At 37.2% G+C, this 16,575-nt stretch overlaps 1 protein-coding gene across 1 annotated transcript in view; it reads right to left on the bottom strand.

The window, feature by feature from the left end:
• The window catches only part of LOC148082304 (phospholipid-transporting ATPase ABCA1), a 148,069-nt gene that overhangs the window by 99,352 nt on the left and 32,142 nt on the right, over nucleotides 1–16,575 (bottom strand). Inside the window, exons 14-19 of the mRNA XM_087789468.1 lie at nucleotides 11,530–11,752; nucleotides 6,078–6,299; nucleotides 3,323–3,527; nucleotides 2,987–3,103; nucleotides 2,122–2,293; nucleotides 1,674–1,805 (exon numbers count right to left, since the gene is read on the bottom strand). Coding sequence (XP_087645594.1) covers nucleotides 1,674–1,805; nucleotides 2,122–2,293; nucleotides 2,987–3,103; nucleotides 3,323–3,527; nucleotides 6,078–6,299; nucleotides 11,530–11,752 — 1,071 coding nt within the window. The remainder of the gene's footprint in view (nucleotides 1–1,673; nucleotides 1,806–2,121; nucleotides 2,294–2,986; nucleotides 3,104–3,322; nucleotides 3,528–6,077; nucleotides 6,300–11,529; nucleotides 11,753–16,575) is intronic.

The following is a 16,575-nucleotide window of genomic DNA, read 5'->3' as shown; positions in this document are numbered from 1 at the left end:
TACCAAGGAGTTTACTTAGTCTTTTCCTTTGTTATACTGGATTCCTTTAAGAATAATGCTTTTTAAATATTTGATTACTAACATAATTTATTATTAATTATATGGTGTCATGAAGGGGATTTATTTACATGAATTTACCCACAAATATCAGCTTTACTGCCAGAACCAGCAACATTTAGGGAGAGACAGCCATTATTTTAGTAGCGTTGTTTATGTTTATCTGAGTTCCTTTTTTTTCAATTCAAATATTTAAGAATTTCTCGGAAGAATATGTTCAAAAAGACCAATAATTGATTTGTATACAGAAAGATGATCAAGCTTAATCTAGTATGCTCTACAGGCACTTTCCTCATGCATATTAAGACGCTTTGTTACAATTGGCTCGAAGCAGAGCTGTGAAACCAGCAGAGTGATTAATAATAACCAAATTTGTACACAATACAAAAATAACACAATGGGAATTCCATCACTACAATTCTCACATGAGATTATCTTGAAACACTTCCACCTGAATTCACCTGACAAAGACACGTAGCTAAATATCTAAATATCAATCGTTTTTGCACTTTTAATGTATTTTAATTAGGTGCTCATTTAATACATGAATGAATTAAGGTAACAATAAAAATACAAGACAAAGTCAGATTCAAACCTTTAAAGGGGTGGTGAAAAATATATTGCATGTTTTTAAAGATGACATTAGTGTTACTAGGACTAATCATTTCATTAAGATGTGTGCTTCAGTGGCTCTAACAAAAAGGCCTGGGAGCAAGTAAAAGTGGACTTGAATGGAACAAGAACTAAAATAGTGTTTTTAAGAGCCTGAGAGGTGAGATGCTATTTTTTGTTGAAAATGGATGTGCCGGGACAAAGCAGGAAAACAACCATCGAGAATTCCTGGCTGTGGTATGAAGGACACACAAGACAGGTGCAGAAAAAGACTTATGGCAACCACTGATGAAAAAAGTTGAATGACAAACACTGGTGTGATACAAACTTTGACAAGGGTGTGATGATATTTCAACCATAGGTGCAATCATTTGGGCAATTTAAAGACATAATCAAAGTTTGAAGTTTAAAATCAGTAATTGAAACAAGTTAAAAAAAACTAAGGAGAGAATTATTGAGTTCCGCTGATTTAATCAAAACCGTCAAAAACTTTATTTGATGTAAGTTAACTTTTTTCTCAGGAAGGTTGTGTTTTAAAGGTGCTCATGTTCCTTTGGATATGTGAGGCTCCACTCTCGGGTTCCATATTAATGGCAGTCATTTGCTGGTGCTTAGCCATAATTGTTATGGAAGCCATGGTCTGGCAGCAGTTAATCACTTCAAGTTGGAGGGAAAAGAGCGGAAATTTGAAGAAAACTCCAAAATGTTCTTAGATTGACGCCATTAGTCTTTGAACGAAGTTCATTTGATCATAGTCAAGAATAATAATGAGTAGATGTGGAAAAGGAGAGGATAAATTGTGGAGGGTATTTCATTTTACACTGCAAACTGTAACAAGTATGTTATAAAGTATACACTCTTGATATAACACACATCCCCCTAAAGAGCAACATCGAAAACCTTGTTTTAAGAGGGTGCATCTTAAATATCTTGTATTTTCACTTGTTACAGGCATTACATATTTGGCCCTTTTACCATTGTGCATAATAACTTAAGAAACATACTCATTGAATAAAACGTTGTGCTGAGGACACATTCCCAAATACTTCCGGATGCAGTCCATGTCAGTATGGATGTCATATCCGTTGACAAGTGCGGTTCCTGATGTAGGTGGAAAGAGTCCAGTAAGTATCGACCTGGAGGAAATAAAATAACACATAATGACATTCGGTTTTCATATTCATAGAAATCTGGATTTACTGAGCTATATTACTACAGTATAGCTCTCATGATGAATTATCAGTACAGTATGGATCTTGAAGAAAAGTAATGATGATGAATATGAGTCGAAAAAGAAATAACACAAAGTTATCAGTGGCTTTTTTCTGACCTTAAATTGTTTGTTATTTTCCTTCTATACAGCTTTAATATCTTCTGCACCATCAACATGACTGAGTGCTCTGAATGTTCTTGAAATTCGAAAACACAATAAGCGTGGGAAATTGGACTCACATCGTGGTAGTCTTGCCTGCACCATTGTGCCCGAGAAAAGATGTGATCTGATTTTCATAGAAGTCAACGCTCAGCCCATCCACTGCAAGCTTTTTTCCCGTCTTGTACATTTTGACCAGGTTTCGGACTGAAACCCCTGCTTTCATATTGGATGGAGATTTTTCCAGATATTCTGTATGTGAAAAAGGAAATAAATATCATGACATATACAATAAAAAGAGGAGTGAGGCGTGTTTGCCTGTTATCAATCATATATGAAACTTAGCTTGAGGTTTGCTCTTTTCTAGGTATTAATTAGTTCATTTTCTTCTTCTGTAAAGACCCGATCTGTAGGATTTAACTAACTAATGTTTGTGACTATAAATTAGAGTAACTGGAACGTCCTAAATGTTTGCGCTGTAGCCTAATATTTGTGTAAACATCTGTTCACAGAACAAGATAAAGTCTTTTGTTGTGTCAGTGATTGGTTTTATTTTCTTGCTCCCCTCAAAATCTCTCAGTATTTCATATGGAAACACTGTCTCCGACACACTACAGTGAAGCAATTTAGTGGTCACACTCTTTAATCATTAATAAAACAATTAATCGATTTTCAGATAAAATCATTCATAGACAATAACATATCTGAGCTGTTTTGTGATTTTCCAAAAATTTAAGATATACCATTTAACCTTATGCCTTATAAAACATGCCGTGCACGGGTTAGTACCACACACCAGGTAAGCTCTAATTCTCTTTTGTTCAGACTGCTGTCTTCCTGGTGCATCGATTGGCTGCTCTAAAGCCTGACAATTTATTATCACTGGGTGTGATTTAAACCTCACACAGCTCCAAGGTGCGAATTGAAAATTGCATGCTACTTTACCGTTCTGCATATTGGAGTCCTTCTGTGAATTGGGGTCAGCTTCACCCACTGAAGCAGTTCCACACCAATACGCTCTGGTGAAAGGGAAGTACCATGGCTTGGGGATTCCATATTGGCCTGGGATTAAACGTGGAAAACATTATTGACATTTTAATAACTACTGCCAGGGAGGAATGGTGTGCTTTAGATGGAGTGATTATTTAATATATAGTCCACGTTTATTTAATTAGAGAAGGAACAGGTTGATCTGAGGTGATCCCATTAGTTTCAGGACTTGAAAGAGAAAAAAGTATACAGTTTCCATGACATCTTTAAACCTTTAAACAATAGACCCACCTGGGAAAACATTTTCAATGTACCAGGTGAGGGTCCAGTACAAGACAGCATCTGCGAGCATCATGACAATCGATACAATAAAGGTGTAGCGTCCTCCTTCTTCTGGACTGCGGCCTATGTTGCTCCACTGGATTCCGATGCCTTGCTCCTCATACTTGGAAAAGTTCTCACAGCCAAATCCAAAAGCCACGCAGGATAATAAACTCTGTGAATGAAAACATTTAACATAACACATTTATTTTTTTATTCGAAAAACTTTAGAACTACAGTTATGAACGTTCCCATCGCCATCACTGCTGGATAATATTTCTGGTTCTTCTTAGCTTAAGAATCATGAATTGGTGCGTCAAAATAACACTAGATGTAAAATTCCATAATCGTATCGCAAGATGATCGTATTAAGCTTCATGAAACAGTGTTATATTTTTCAGAGAATGTAGGGGGCGCCATCAGCTTGAAATAATGCAAGGTTTCAACAGCTTTTCAAAGCAATGGATTATAGTTCAAAGAGTGACATCTAGAGGACTCAGGAAATAAGCTTCATGATGCTTCATCAGCCTATCACTAGAGTACAAGTTGTGACACAACAGTTTTGTTTTGAGTGAAAATATAAAAATTCATTTAAAAGGTTCTGTATTTAACTTCCTTGCAAGTAAACAATTTCTGATCTAAGTTCCCAGCCTTAAGTCAGATTCCTTAACGGACAGTGGTGAGTTTGGGAAATTAGATTATCTGACTCAAAACGTTGTTGTTTAAAGATTAGGGTCTTAGATGGGGTACATATATTTGATTTATTATTTATTGTGCAGCGCCTTAGTGGACTGTGAAAAGAAGGTCTCTGCTTCATGAAGCTTCATCAGCCCCTTGCCACCTAGTAGTGGTTGTTTCTGTGGGTAGCGATCCCTGAAGCAGGCTATATCACTAATTGTAATGAGAAGTATTTAAACTACAAGAATGTTGTGTTAAAGTATTGCGTCCGGAGCATTATAAAAATTTAAACTCCTACTTTCATCTGAGTGATAGTGAAAGGGGCAAAGACTGTGGGTTGCATCAGCAAAGGCCGGCGGCATCTGTGCACCAGTCGTGCTTCTTATTCGACACATTACTTCAATCTGTCTGCTCAAAGCAACTTCTTAAATTATCTTTCTTTTAACAACCGCATGACCAAGGACATCGTGAGGTTTATTTGTATTTCTCAACAAAGTTTTATCTTCAGCCGGGAGAGAGCGAGAGAATGAACTGATAAAGCAGAGGACTGTGATGAAGTGCAGGGATGAACTGGATATTGCTTCGGTCAGAGGAACATTGCTCATGCTAATTAGTGGGCCAGGGGGATATCCATTTATTTACAGGGGAGGAAAATCTCAGACGTCGAGAGGAATAAAAAATGAGGCCAAAAAGAAGTTGCCATTCGCCGGATGAATTTCAAAGCATTTAAGCCGAAACAATGCAACTTTAATATCAATTAACATCAACAGGGAATTACAACGTTCTGGCATTAACAAGCTTCTTAAAAACACATTTGAGAGAATATTTACAAGACACACCGCCAGAATAAATCCAATTAAGTTGCAAAAAATTGAAAAATATTCCTCAGAGTTTAAACCTTTTTCCCGACTACAAGCAGACAGGAGAGATGCAAGTCTATGTAGGGAGACATACACTTATGTTGATAATCATAATGAATTGTGTGAAGAAAAACATTGGAGACCATCAAAAGAATTGTAGAAAACAATGGTACTAAAGTCCTATTTAAAAAAAAAAAAAAGGAATTGCAAGAAAATGGACCTGGACCTTTCTAAATATGAAATACTGTACATGAACAAATTTAAATTAATTAGATTTCCCCAGCAGGATAGATCAACGAGTAATTCGCAAAATATTTGGTTATGACCACCATCTCATCTCTGTGGACTTGCTTGAAGATTTTTCCAATTAGTTACTAACTAAAACTAACGTCCTTGGACAAAAAGTTTGTCTTAACAAGCCGTTGGCTGGAACTAGATTGAAATTCAGAAAGGAGAGTTTCCAACTGACAGAAAATGTTTTGCAGCTGAAGGACAAACAATAGCAGCAGTGCTGCAAAGGTCACACCAAAAGGCATCAGCTAGAGGTGAGTAATGATCCTTTTTATCTAAATGCGTCGGCATAACAGAGGAAAGCGTGTCAAATGCCCTTTTCTTATTTTGTTTTGTAATCATCTATGGGTTAGATATTAATGGATTCAACTGAATAATTCTTGACTCTATTTTTCAAAATGACACATGGCCCTGACATGCATTGAGCGGTCCTTTTGAAACTGGTGAGTATTTGGACCGTTTTTAAGAAACTGCACTGATGCAGTTTCATGAAACAAAGTGTCTTGTTTTGAGAGCACAGTAGGTGGCGCCCCCATAAATTATGAACGGTTTCAAATAAGAAGCTTTTTAAAGCAGTACTGTATATCATCTAGCATACAGGGAAATTTATGAGGATCTGAAATAAGGGCAATGCTTCATGAAGATTTATTAACCCATCACTAGTTTGTGTGTCTATGTTTAAGTCTGGCAGCCAAGAAACATTTTGGGGAATTATCCGTACACAACTGCCACCGACCTGTGTCAGATATAGACTACCTTTTCCTGTTTTTTTAAATATAAAATATCAGCCAATTTGAACGTGTATTTGCACTAATTTTACTGGCTCAAAACCTGTCGAGGAGAGCATGTGTAAAAAATAATAATAATCTGCATAGAACCATAAGAAAAAGACTTACCACAGCAACCTTGACCCCAAAACCCATAGTGTCCTTCCAGGCATAGCAGAGGATGTGCGGCAGGTAGAGGACAAAGTAGATAAGGCCGCCACATGCTGCCGCCAAGTTGGCCTTGGAGAAAAAAGTGCTAATTAAGAAGCACTGAGTGATGGTGGACAGGCAGAAGACCAGCAGGAAGATGAAGATGATGGAGGGGTCACTGTATTGAAGGACTTTGCCATACTGTATTTAGGGGAAATAAAGAACATACATATGAACAACCAGACAAAACAAAACCAGCAGTAAGAGTGTAATTAAAATGGAATTAAAGTGATTTATTTAAAAAAAAGAAGAAGAAAATTTGCAGAGCAAAAGAGTTCTAACAAATGCCTTGAGTGCAACAATCAAGAAGATTAGGTCGAAGTCATTTAGTTAGTTTCTCTTTCACTCTGGCTGCTTGAAGGAGGACCTGGCTCCAATTTTTGAGGGTTTCCAAAAAAAAAAAAAAATCAATTCAGCCCACGATTGTCCACCCACGAGGCTGAAGCAAAGAGGCACTTAAGCATAATGAAGCCATTGCTATTGATTCTATTATGATCAGGAAAGCTTGTGAAACAGCACAGCAGACCCTGGGTGTGACTTCATTATAACAGAAACAATACGGAATTAAAGGAGGGTTAATTAAAATACATTGGAATTATTTAATACGGAGCATTAATGTCCTGATTGATTCATATTAATTTAAATCGTATGTCAATCTGTTTTGCACAATGTATCAACACTGTGGCAAAATGGAGTTGAAGAGAGTGATAAAAAAAACCTAGTATGACTATCATACGACTAATTTGTGTTTTTCTCTACCCACTGTTTGACTTGCTTGGCCAAAATAATGCTTTTTTTTTAAGGGATTGTTTTGCTACTGTTTTTGCTTATTATTCCTAAACTTTACCCTCAAAATTGGAGCCTATTCCACCTGAAATCACTTGCTGATTCTATTTGAATCACCTTGAGTACAAGTGCAAGGAGGATAGAACTGATGGCCAGCGGCACTGAACTAGACACTCCCCAGGTCAGCCAGTAGATGCTGCTCCTCAGTCCCATCATCTTTAACTTCTCCTTGAGTCTGGCCTCCTTCTCTGTCACTATGCTCTTGACGCTCATGGCCACTGAGTAGATCCAGGCTAGTGTCATGTATAAGGGGAAGGAGCTGGCCAGAGACCGGAGGAACCTGAAGGGAGCAGGAGTTGCACCAGATTAAATAAATGTATTTTCCCCCTTAAAGCGATTCCAGGCGATTTGAAGTCGAGCGACGCCAGTGGTAGTGTTTAGCCCGACGGGAGACCACATTTCCCATGAGCGCTCGCTAAACGTTGTAAAAGTTGCCAAGTCCCAGTTGGCGGCAGTTGGACGATTTTCTGTTTCCAGACTTCCATTGGTTGAATGAAGGATGGATGCCGATGAGGTAATGAATCAGATTGTGGATAATGAAATATGATTTGCCTTATGACGGCATACAACCAGCGCGATATGTTGGATGGTGTGAACATGCTACATATCGCGCTGGTTGTATGCCGTCATAACGCATTTCATATTTCATATTTCAAGAACTTTTACAGTGAAAATAAAAATCACACAAAACATCAAGTCATGGTATATGAGTCATTCAACTAGTTTTAAGTTGATGTGCCATCACAAGTTTTAAAAAAAACATTATTGTACAAAAATATTAATGTACCCAAACTACCTAGAGCTGCTTTGAGAGAAGTCAAGACCAAGAAAAATAACCGAGGTCGATTGCAGGGTCATGTTCAGGCAAAAACAAAGCTAAATAAAGAAGAAAAAGGTAGTTCAAAAATATATGAAAACGGCTAGAGTTGTACTACATTAAACTCCAGAACCATTTACTTCTTCATCCCTTATCATTGAAATAAAAAAAGTATTAATACCTTCTCAAAGCAGGTTTCTGTATCTATTCCAAGAACTTTTGCACGTTGTAGTTTAGTAATAATGTCTTTAACAGTCTTTTTATACTGGGGGAAATTCCAATATTTGCAAGTATTAAGAGAATCCTCAGTACCATACATAATTCCATTGAAAAAGGTGTGAGTTCGTTTTTTATAATGGATAATAATAAGTGTTAATTTCCTGTTAATACAGATATAAATAAGTAGCTTAGAAATAATTAATATGTGTTCCCCATTCTAAAGTGTTACCAAAAAGTGAAATGATTCCAAAAAGAACAAGAGATAAGAGATATGATGACCAATAAAACAGATGAGAACCAATAATTCTAATCACAACTACTACACTGACATACTACATCAAATCCTGATCCTCTAGCAATGGAGTACTAGTACGCCACACTGTATAAATGCATCGTCACATACAAAAAGATGATTATCTGGATGCAGATGGCAGAACTGTGGTTACACACCTAATCCTGATACTGCCGGATGATAATGAGCATTTTATTTGCTCGTATTATTAATGTGGCGGAAATGGCCTTGAAATGAGCATTTAGCAATGAGACGATGATCTGAGTACTCATTGTTCTTGCTCCTTCAAGGCTCTTCACTAACTCCATTTACCGTTATTAATGCGCACACGTTGTTGATGGCCCCCGAAAACACATTAGAGCTGCTCGGGAAATTATGACCAGCTGTTCAAATACCAGCTATTATCAAGTCACATTTCTTAATCAAAGTTCAAAATAGATCAGCGCATCCAAACAACGGCAAGAGGATGTGACCTAAAGCAAGGAGAGAATGATGTTGTTGTGTATCAGATCACAACCCACATTATTCCCAGATGACCTTTGCATTCTGGATGATCCTAATTATCTTCATCTTAGATTGATCAAACCCCGGAGTCACAAAACTCATTATAATAATAATCCACAACATTTTTCCATTATTTTTGGACTCTGTTTTATTGTATTATGAGCAGTGCTTCCTGCCTCAATTTAAAGTCCTTTTCAGTTTAATGTTTAAGTGACTTTCATCTGAACAACTAAAAACATTTGAATTATTATATCTGATAAATAAAGATAAAGTAGAAAACTTAATGGTTTGAGCAGTTTCATTTCATTCCAATTTTTCACAATGTATTCAAATGTATAAAAGCAAAAAACCCAACTGAAATTGCTATATAAGCTTACCTTGAACTGTGCCGGTGAATAGAAAAGTTTTAACCCAACTTCAGGGGGATTGTTAAAGTAGAGGTATAAGACAGTGTCTCTGCACCCCTCAACATGAAATAGATGTTATGATATAAAGCATAGGATTTAGAGGGAGGGGGGACATGGGACGTGTATCTTCTCTAACTGCTTATATCACAAAAGTCTCTGAGCAGATTTCTTGAGCCATTCATGTGTCATGGGTCCCATTAAAATTTTGATTGGTGGTCAAATCCTCACATATTAAATAACCAGCTTGCTCTGCTTCGGGTGGAGATTAGAGCTGACAGGTTAGTGTACGTTTATGTTTTAATTCTCTCACATGCTGCTTCTTCTTTTGAGGGTTTACATTTTTCCATTTAACAAGTATGTTATTTTAGAAGTATTATTTTCTCATTGAATATTTCATAACCTTGATGACAATAAACACTAGTCAGTGCCAGCACTAATAAATAATGGCAGCTTTATTCTCCACCATGTATTCTTTATTTTAAGGACATTTAAAGAGCGATGTTTTTGGTCTATTAATGTTGGCAGAATTATATCTGGAATGTCCCAAATATATCAGCTTTATTCATATTGGATTTGCACCTGGATCAACCAGAGCCTTAGAGGCGGGTCTTTGAACAAATAAAATGTAGCATTTTATTTAATACGATTGAAGACTGATTACAAATCTTGAGTCTTTTCTTTTTAAGAGAAAAGCTTATCATTGTCCTTAACATGTCTAGTATAACATACCCGTACCAGACTGCACACTGATGTTAAATTAGAAACCCTTAAAGGATTCTCCTCTCACTAAACTAATGTATAATGTTAATGTATACACTCAGATAAATAGTCGTATAGCTTGGACGAGATCATATAACCCAGATCTTCCAATCAATTGGCTTGTAGTTTCCACCAGGATTGACTTTGCACACCAGTGCATCCATGGACATGCCTTATGAAACCTTATCACCTCCCAACAATATATCACTTTCCTTCCTCTTCACTGACTCAAACATCCTCTTCAACCCCAGAACCAGTCTAATAGGTGAGACAACCTTTTGTACTTTTGATATGTGGAACCCTGACTACTTGAGAGCACCATGATTAAAGACTAAAGACTTGTTTTATAAAAAAAAAAAACTTCTTGTTCTCCCTTTCAAATGCTTTTTAAACCTTTTCTATCTCATTTTAAAAATTGTTTTACTTTACTTTTAAATACATGCTATAATGTTTTAGCCTTCGTCTTATTTTCTGTTTTCATATCGTCCTCCCACAGTCCAAAAACAAATCATTTTGTAGCATCCCTTGTATTGTCTCAGTAGTCTTGACCCAGAGACAATACAGGGGTTAAGACGTTAGAATTGTTTTTAGGTATAATTGTATGGCTCTGTGTCTTTGTGTTTCCTGTGACGGACTGGTGTCCTGTTCAGGGTGTCCCCCGCCCCTCGCCCTCAGATGCTGGGATAGGCTCCAGCAACCAAGCAACCTTGCTGCGGGAATCAGTGGTAGAAAATAGATGAATGTCTAGCCCTTTAAGATGCTCAACAAAAAACAAAATGTATACATAATAATACAATTAATGATTATTATTATAAGTAGGACAATGGTTTTATATTAGTATTATTAAGAAATACTTAAGATTCCTGGCATTTTTTGTTCATTTCTTAAGCCAAAAAGACTTTCTATCTTCTCCCAGAAATATTACATTATAGTCAGTTCCAACATTCATTAGACAGGCTCACAACAGAATCCAGCAAAGTTGCAATCAATTAATTGGTGATTGATTATAATTTGACTGATTTTTTTGTTTTGTTTTGCATTCTTCATTTAGTAGAATTTGAAGGATCATGCATAATGATTTGCAGTTTGATTTTTTTTTCTTTTCTTCCGATCAAACCAAGGCTACCGAACTCAAAGCAAATAGGATCTGATTGTTGTGTTTTCATCTAGACTTAACTGCATTTAAATACCTCTGCACTCTGCAATTTCGACTAGCTTAGTCTTTATGATCTAGTAGTTTAAAAAACATTATACTGAGGAAGCCTCAATAGTGAATATGTCACTCAAAACTATATCTATAGATTTAATACATTTAAGAAGTCTAATGGAAAGACTAATGGAAATAGTATACCTACTGTGAAATATGTTGATAACATACATTGGAATACTTGAGAATCTGTGTAGTGTAGTTAAACATGTGTCATGTATCCATAATAGAAGTAAAAACTAAATTAGACCATCAGAAAACACATTTTTCCTCTCGTACTTTGCTTTGGGTTTCGATAATTGCGCCTCCGTTTTACTGACCTTCAACATCACACTTAGAAGTGCACAGGGCACAGTGAGCAGAGCAACGTTCTCTATGAACCTGGAGAGCCACAGGGCACTGTTCCGAATACCGACAGCACGCAGGACCTCTTTTAGCCGCAACTCCTTCTCCAGTACTAGAGATTTGATGGTCATGCATGCGGTGTACATGAAGGCCAGCACCAGGAACATGGGCAGGATGCCGTCAATGCTGGAAACGAAGCTAATGGTGGAAGAAAACAGTCAAAAATAATACAACTATATTAAAAAAACAAAACAATATAAAAGAGTGCACTGCAATCAATGAGATGTAATATTTTATTTGATTACGTTTTTTCCAAAATGTTCATCATCTAACAACCTGCGTTGCCCTCTCAGTGTCTCCTATATCCTGCAAAAACAGGGATGCACTGTCACTCTGTTGTCAACTGATCCTTGTTACAATCCACACAATATGCAAAACTTTCTTTGGCCAAATGGTGGAAAAATATTCTGCATAATTCCACCACGAATTAAGCTTGTCACAACGGCAGTGACATCTTCACCCACAAGTCACTCAAATCTGGATGTCTATATTGTTGTGTCAGTGCAGTGTTTTCTCTTTCGAATCAGTGATGGATTGATGAGGCCTCACGAGGCAGCTGATGATGTATGATGATACAGATAGAAAGACCACTAGATGCGTGAAAATATTCCCTGGTTTCATTTAATCTGTAGATCGGAGCCAAAGATTGTAAAGTAGAGAGTTTCATCTAGTGGCCTTTTAAAATGTAGACACTGTATTGCGATACAACTGATGCAGTGTCATGAGGCCTCATTAACCCATCACTAGCTCATATTTTACCTGGCTAGGGTTTGATTGTGATTCTGTTGAAATACATTGATAAAAAAGCGAAATCGAAACTCATTTAGGGACCAGCAGCTTCTCGGTCCTGAAACTATCCCAAGTTTTGTCTCGACACATCAGTACATCGCTCCCTTCACTGGCTTCCAATTGCTTCCATAATCCAAACTGGTGACTCTGGTCCTAGCCTAGCGTGATATCATTAACCCAAGCCTGTCAACTCCGCTCAGCACCAACCACCAGGGCTTGATGTTCCCTCCTTCGCTCATGGAACTGAGGCCGTTTGCTGAAATTCCCCCAAAATGGTGAAGCAAGCTTCCCATTGCTCTATGTAGGGCAGAGAATCATGCAATATTCCAACAAAGAGGCACCTAATTATACTTTAATCTTACAACAGTTACATTTATAATGTGGCCACTGGGTGTTTGCCCAACCCTACATTATAAGTATCAGTATTCAACTAAGAACAAATATGTCCCATCTCAACTGTCTTCTGTCATTGCTTCAGAAATTTAAAATGACGACACACACTCTTTATTGATTCGCCGCCTGCAGCAGTCCCATGCATCCGACTGAACATATTACAACAAAACAAAATGAGAGAATGGAATGCGTTTAAATTAGGTCCCGTCACTGGCAGCACTGCAGGGCCGAGGATCAGTCATGCACGCTGTGTCTGACACTGACAACCTTGCCATCAGATGCTTTTGAATTATGCATTTTCTAATCGATCAAAGGTGCTTAAGTAATAGAAAACTGGACGGGACTTTGTTCTCTGTCTCTAGTTTCATTGGCAGCCTGGCCTAAATTTAGGGAAACCGGAAGAATGATTTCACTGTAAATGAGAAACGGTCGAACCCTGGCTCCCTGGAGGTTGATGTTCTGTGTTTAGAAAGATGTGCTTTCTCATGTCACAAATGTGTTCCTGTAGATGCTTGGAAAGAGTTTCATTTTTCTCATAGCTGATGCAGAAAAGTGTTGTTTTTTTATACTCTACTTGTAGGTATAGCCTCCTTATATTATTGCTCACCAGACCACTGAAAGAATAATTATGGTCATGATGGGTTTTCATTTTTTTTAAGGTTGTAAAGGCAGTGCTTACCATGCAAACCAATGACTGCATATGAATGCCTCAAATGCAGATTTACACATGCAAAACCGAAGAAGCCAACGTTGGTTTGTCTTAAAAATATCCACACTATTGTGGCCAGTAAATGCACTTCTCAAAACAGAAGAAACTCACAATTCACCACATTGGTAAAAATGTGACTTGTCCAGAGCAGAACTTGGTGCCACCTGAGGTGTATAAAAATTAAACAGAAAAATATATATTTTCAAATCTCTTCCATACCCTACACAAGACAGTTAAACCCACTGGCTATTTCCCTGGCTGGTGAAAGGGATCAGTTTGTTTTAACAGGGGTGACAAAAAAAATCTGAATTTAATAACGTTTAACGTGATCTTGTTGACAAATTACTACATGAACATATGGAAAAAAAAAGTTTTTGAAGTCAGTCTAAATGAATGATTGATGTGTTAAAAAAAAGGCCATAGCTTGTATTGGAGTTGAGGATGTTAAGACAAAGACAGTCGTTGAATACTAGGACGGAAGTGTGGAACTGTATGAGGAAGTCGAGTAAGTGTTTTTTTTTTCATGGCAGAAAATAGTATTAGATCAGGCATTAGCACACCATCCAGTGTTGTGGTGATGGACAGACCATCAGACACAAATAGGGAGTTGTCTCCATGAACCACAATGTTTCCTGATATAGAGATGTATAGTGAGAGTAGAGGTGAGTTGGAGGTATGCGCAAGAGAAAAGAGTAATACATATCAGTGAAGAAAAACATCTGAGTAATGAGAGCAAGTGCTGGTGAACTAACAGGAAGAAGTCATAGTAAGGGGGTTGAAGAAGAGAGTGCAGGCAGGGTGGAAAAGATTGACTGTAATGGTGTGGGGGAGGAGTAGCAGCTTGTGTGAAAAATAAGTTTTTTGAAGAGCCAATATTTGGTTTGGCGACAGTACATCTGACACAAAAATGTAAGTCAAAAGAAGAGCCAAAGCTTGTTAGATATAGTAATGTGTTGATGAGGCCTCATGATACTGCATCAGTTGTTAAATGATACAGTCTGTTCATTTCAAAAGGCCACTAGATGGCACTCCTTACTTTTTTAATCTTTTGCCCCGATCTGCTAATTCAAAGAAACTTTTACGTCGTAATTTTCACTGAGGGTTCCATCTAGTGGCCTTTAAACTGTATCATACAGCATCAGCTGCCTCATGAGGCCTTATCAACCCATCACTGATAAGATGTGTTTTAGTTGCTGTGGCAACCATATCCACAAATGTCAGACATACATTTCAAAAAACATATAACATGTTTTGTTGACATGCATGTTGCAAGGTAAAGAGTGAATTATTCTTATAAAGTTGGAACACCAACTCAAAAAAAACTATCGATGGCAGAAAACCCTCAGGAACCCAGCATGCAATGTGGTCTGATTCGGGAGTGTGAGGTGGAACAGAGTTCACTGATAAAAGACTGTTTTATTTTCCAGAAGACTCAGCTGGAAGTTGAAGTCTGTCCCACAGCTTCATCTCAGTACTGGCAACAACAGGAAGAAAAGGTTAGGACCGTTTCACGATCATCTCAGGTTTGATATGCCACAGGTCAGCTGTGGTCAGACGTGGACAGGTGTTAGATAAATTCATTTTTTGGCTTAAGACAAAATTGTTTTCATCCATTAAAAAAAAATGTGTCGAGGTAATCTATAATGTTATATATTTAGATATTTAAAAATATGTTTTTTTTTTCTTTCTGGTTTAAAACAACCTGGCAAAGAAAAAGTCTTGTTTGGCAACCTGTCAAGAAATTATTACTTTCATGATCACTCCCTAAATATCTATAGCAAGAGTAAGAAACACTGACTTTGCAGGAAATAAACATGAAAAACAACAAAATAAGAAAAACAGAGAGAAGTTTACGATGTCCAAATCTACCTCACAATCCATATCCATACAAGCCGAATACAGACAAAATATTTAAATTAGTCAGCAAATTAAAAAGTGAAAAATCTATCTGATTATAATGAGTATATTAACAGATAAGGACAGTTAAAGGTGGAATAGATGATAATTGACTGATAGACAATTCTAGACACAGTTTGGAATAGGTTGCATTTGAACCTATTCTGCTATCACAAGCTTTTTATTGTTCATGAGAGACAAGTGCATGTTGACCTTTTGGCCCATAAACTTTTTTTTTTCCATGAATATTTAGCTTTAGGAAGACGTCATAGTCGGTTTAATTGACTTGATATTTCATCCCTCATTTTGTTCATTAATAAATTAAAATTGACGTGACTTGATTGATGTGGCAACGAACAGTACTGACGGGAGGATTAACTGTTCATTACAGAATTGGATGAGAGTGGGTGCAGAGGTGACCACGGTACACATTTTCAATTTCAAGTTAAGAAGTTCCACAATATGGATCCATTGGAGACCAAAGAAAGCAATTATTGTCATGCTTGTTCAGACAGGGGGGTACGATAAGGAAGAAGGCCACAACCCTGAGGGGTAAAACTAACAAGAAGTTTTAAAAAATTCAATCTAAATTTCAACTTGAAGTACAAATCAAAGACTATTTCCAGCTCCAGTTAACCATGGGACCATCTGGCCGAACAAAAACAAGAGCTTCCTCCTGTCATTCCTGTGTTTCAGTGCCGAACATCCATGATTCGATTGCCTCAAATATTTATGACTGGAATAACAGTTTTCCCTGTTTAATATTTTATAGTAGTACTTTCATGGCTGGATGGATGAGACTGAGGAAACACTAAAGTGGCAAGTGGGTGTGGAACTTTGCAGCACTAATTTATCTTTCATAATTATTAGTGCTTTGTTCCAGGAGGATAAAACTGAGGCAATAGGGCGGTTATTAACAAATCAGCGCTTCATTACTGATCATTATCCCGGGAACTGAAGATTTAGAAGAATTTTCCAGGGATAATACGTGACTGTAAATGATTGTGCTTTCACAAGTAAAATGTATAAATGATACATTTATGTATTCAAATCATGGTCTTTCGTATTGCAATGAATACACACCACTGTTGGGATATTTCCCTGTAATCTAAGTTCAATGTTTCAAACCAATATTCCACTAATATATCAAAGATACATGTGTTATCCATCCCTG

This window comes from Callionymus lyra, chromosome 4, assembly GCF_982586985.1.
Source record: "Callionymus lyra chromosome 4, fCalLyr1.hap1.1, whole genome shotgun sequence".
Taxonomy (NCBI): Eukaryota; Metazoa; Chordata; class Actinopteri; order Syngnathiformes; family Callionymidae; genus Callionymus; species Callionymus lyra.
Note: the sequence above shows the minus strand (reverse complement) of the source record. Positions and strands in the feature narration are given on the sequence as shown.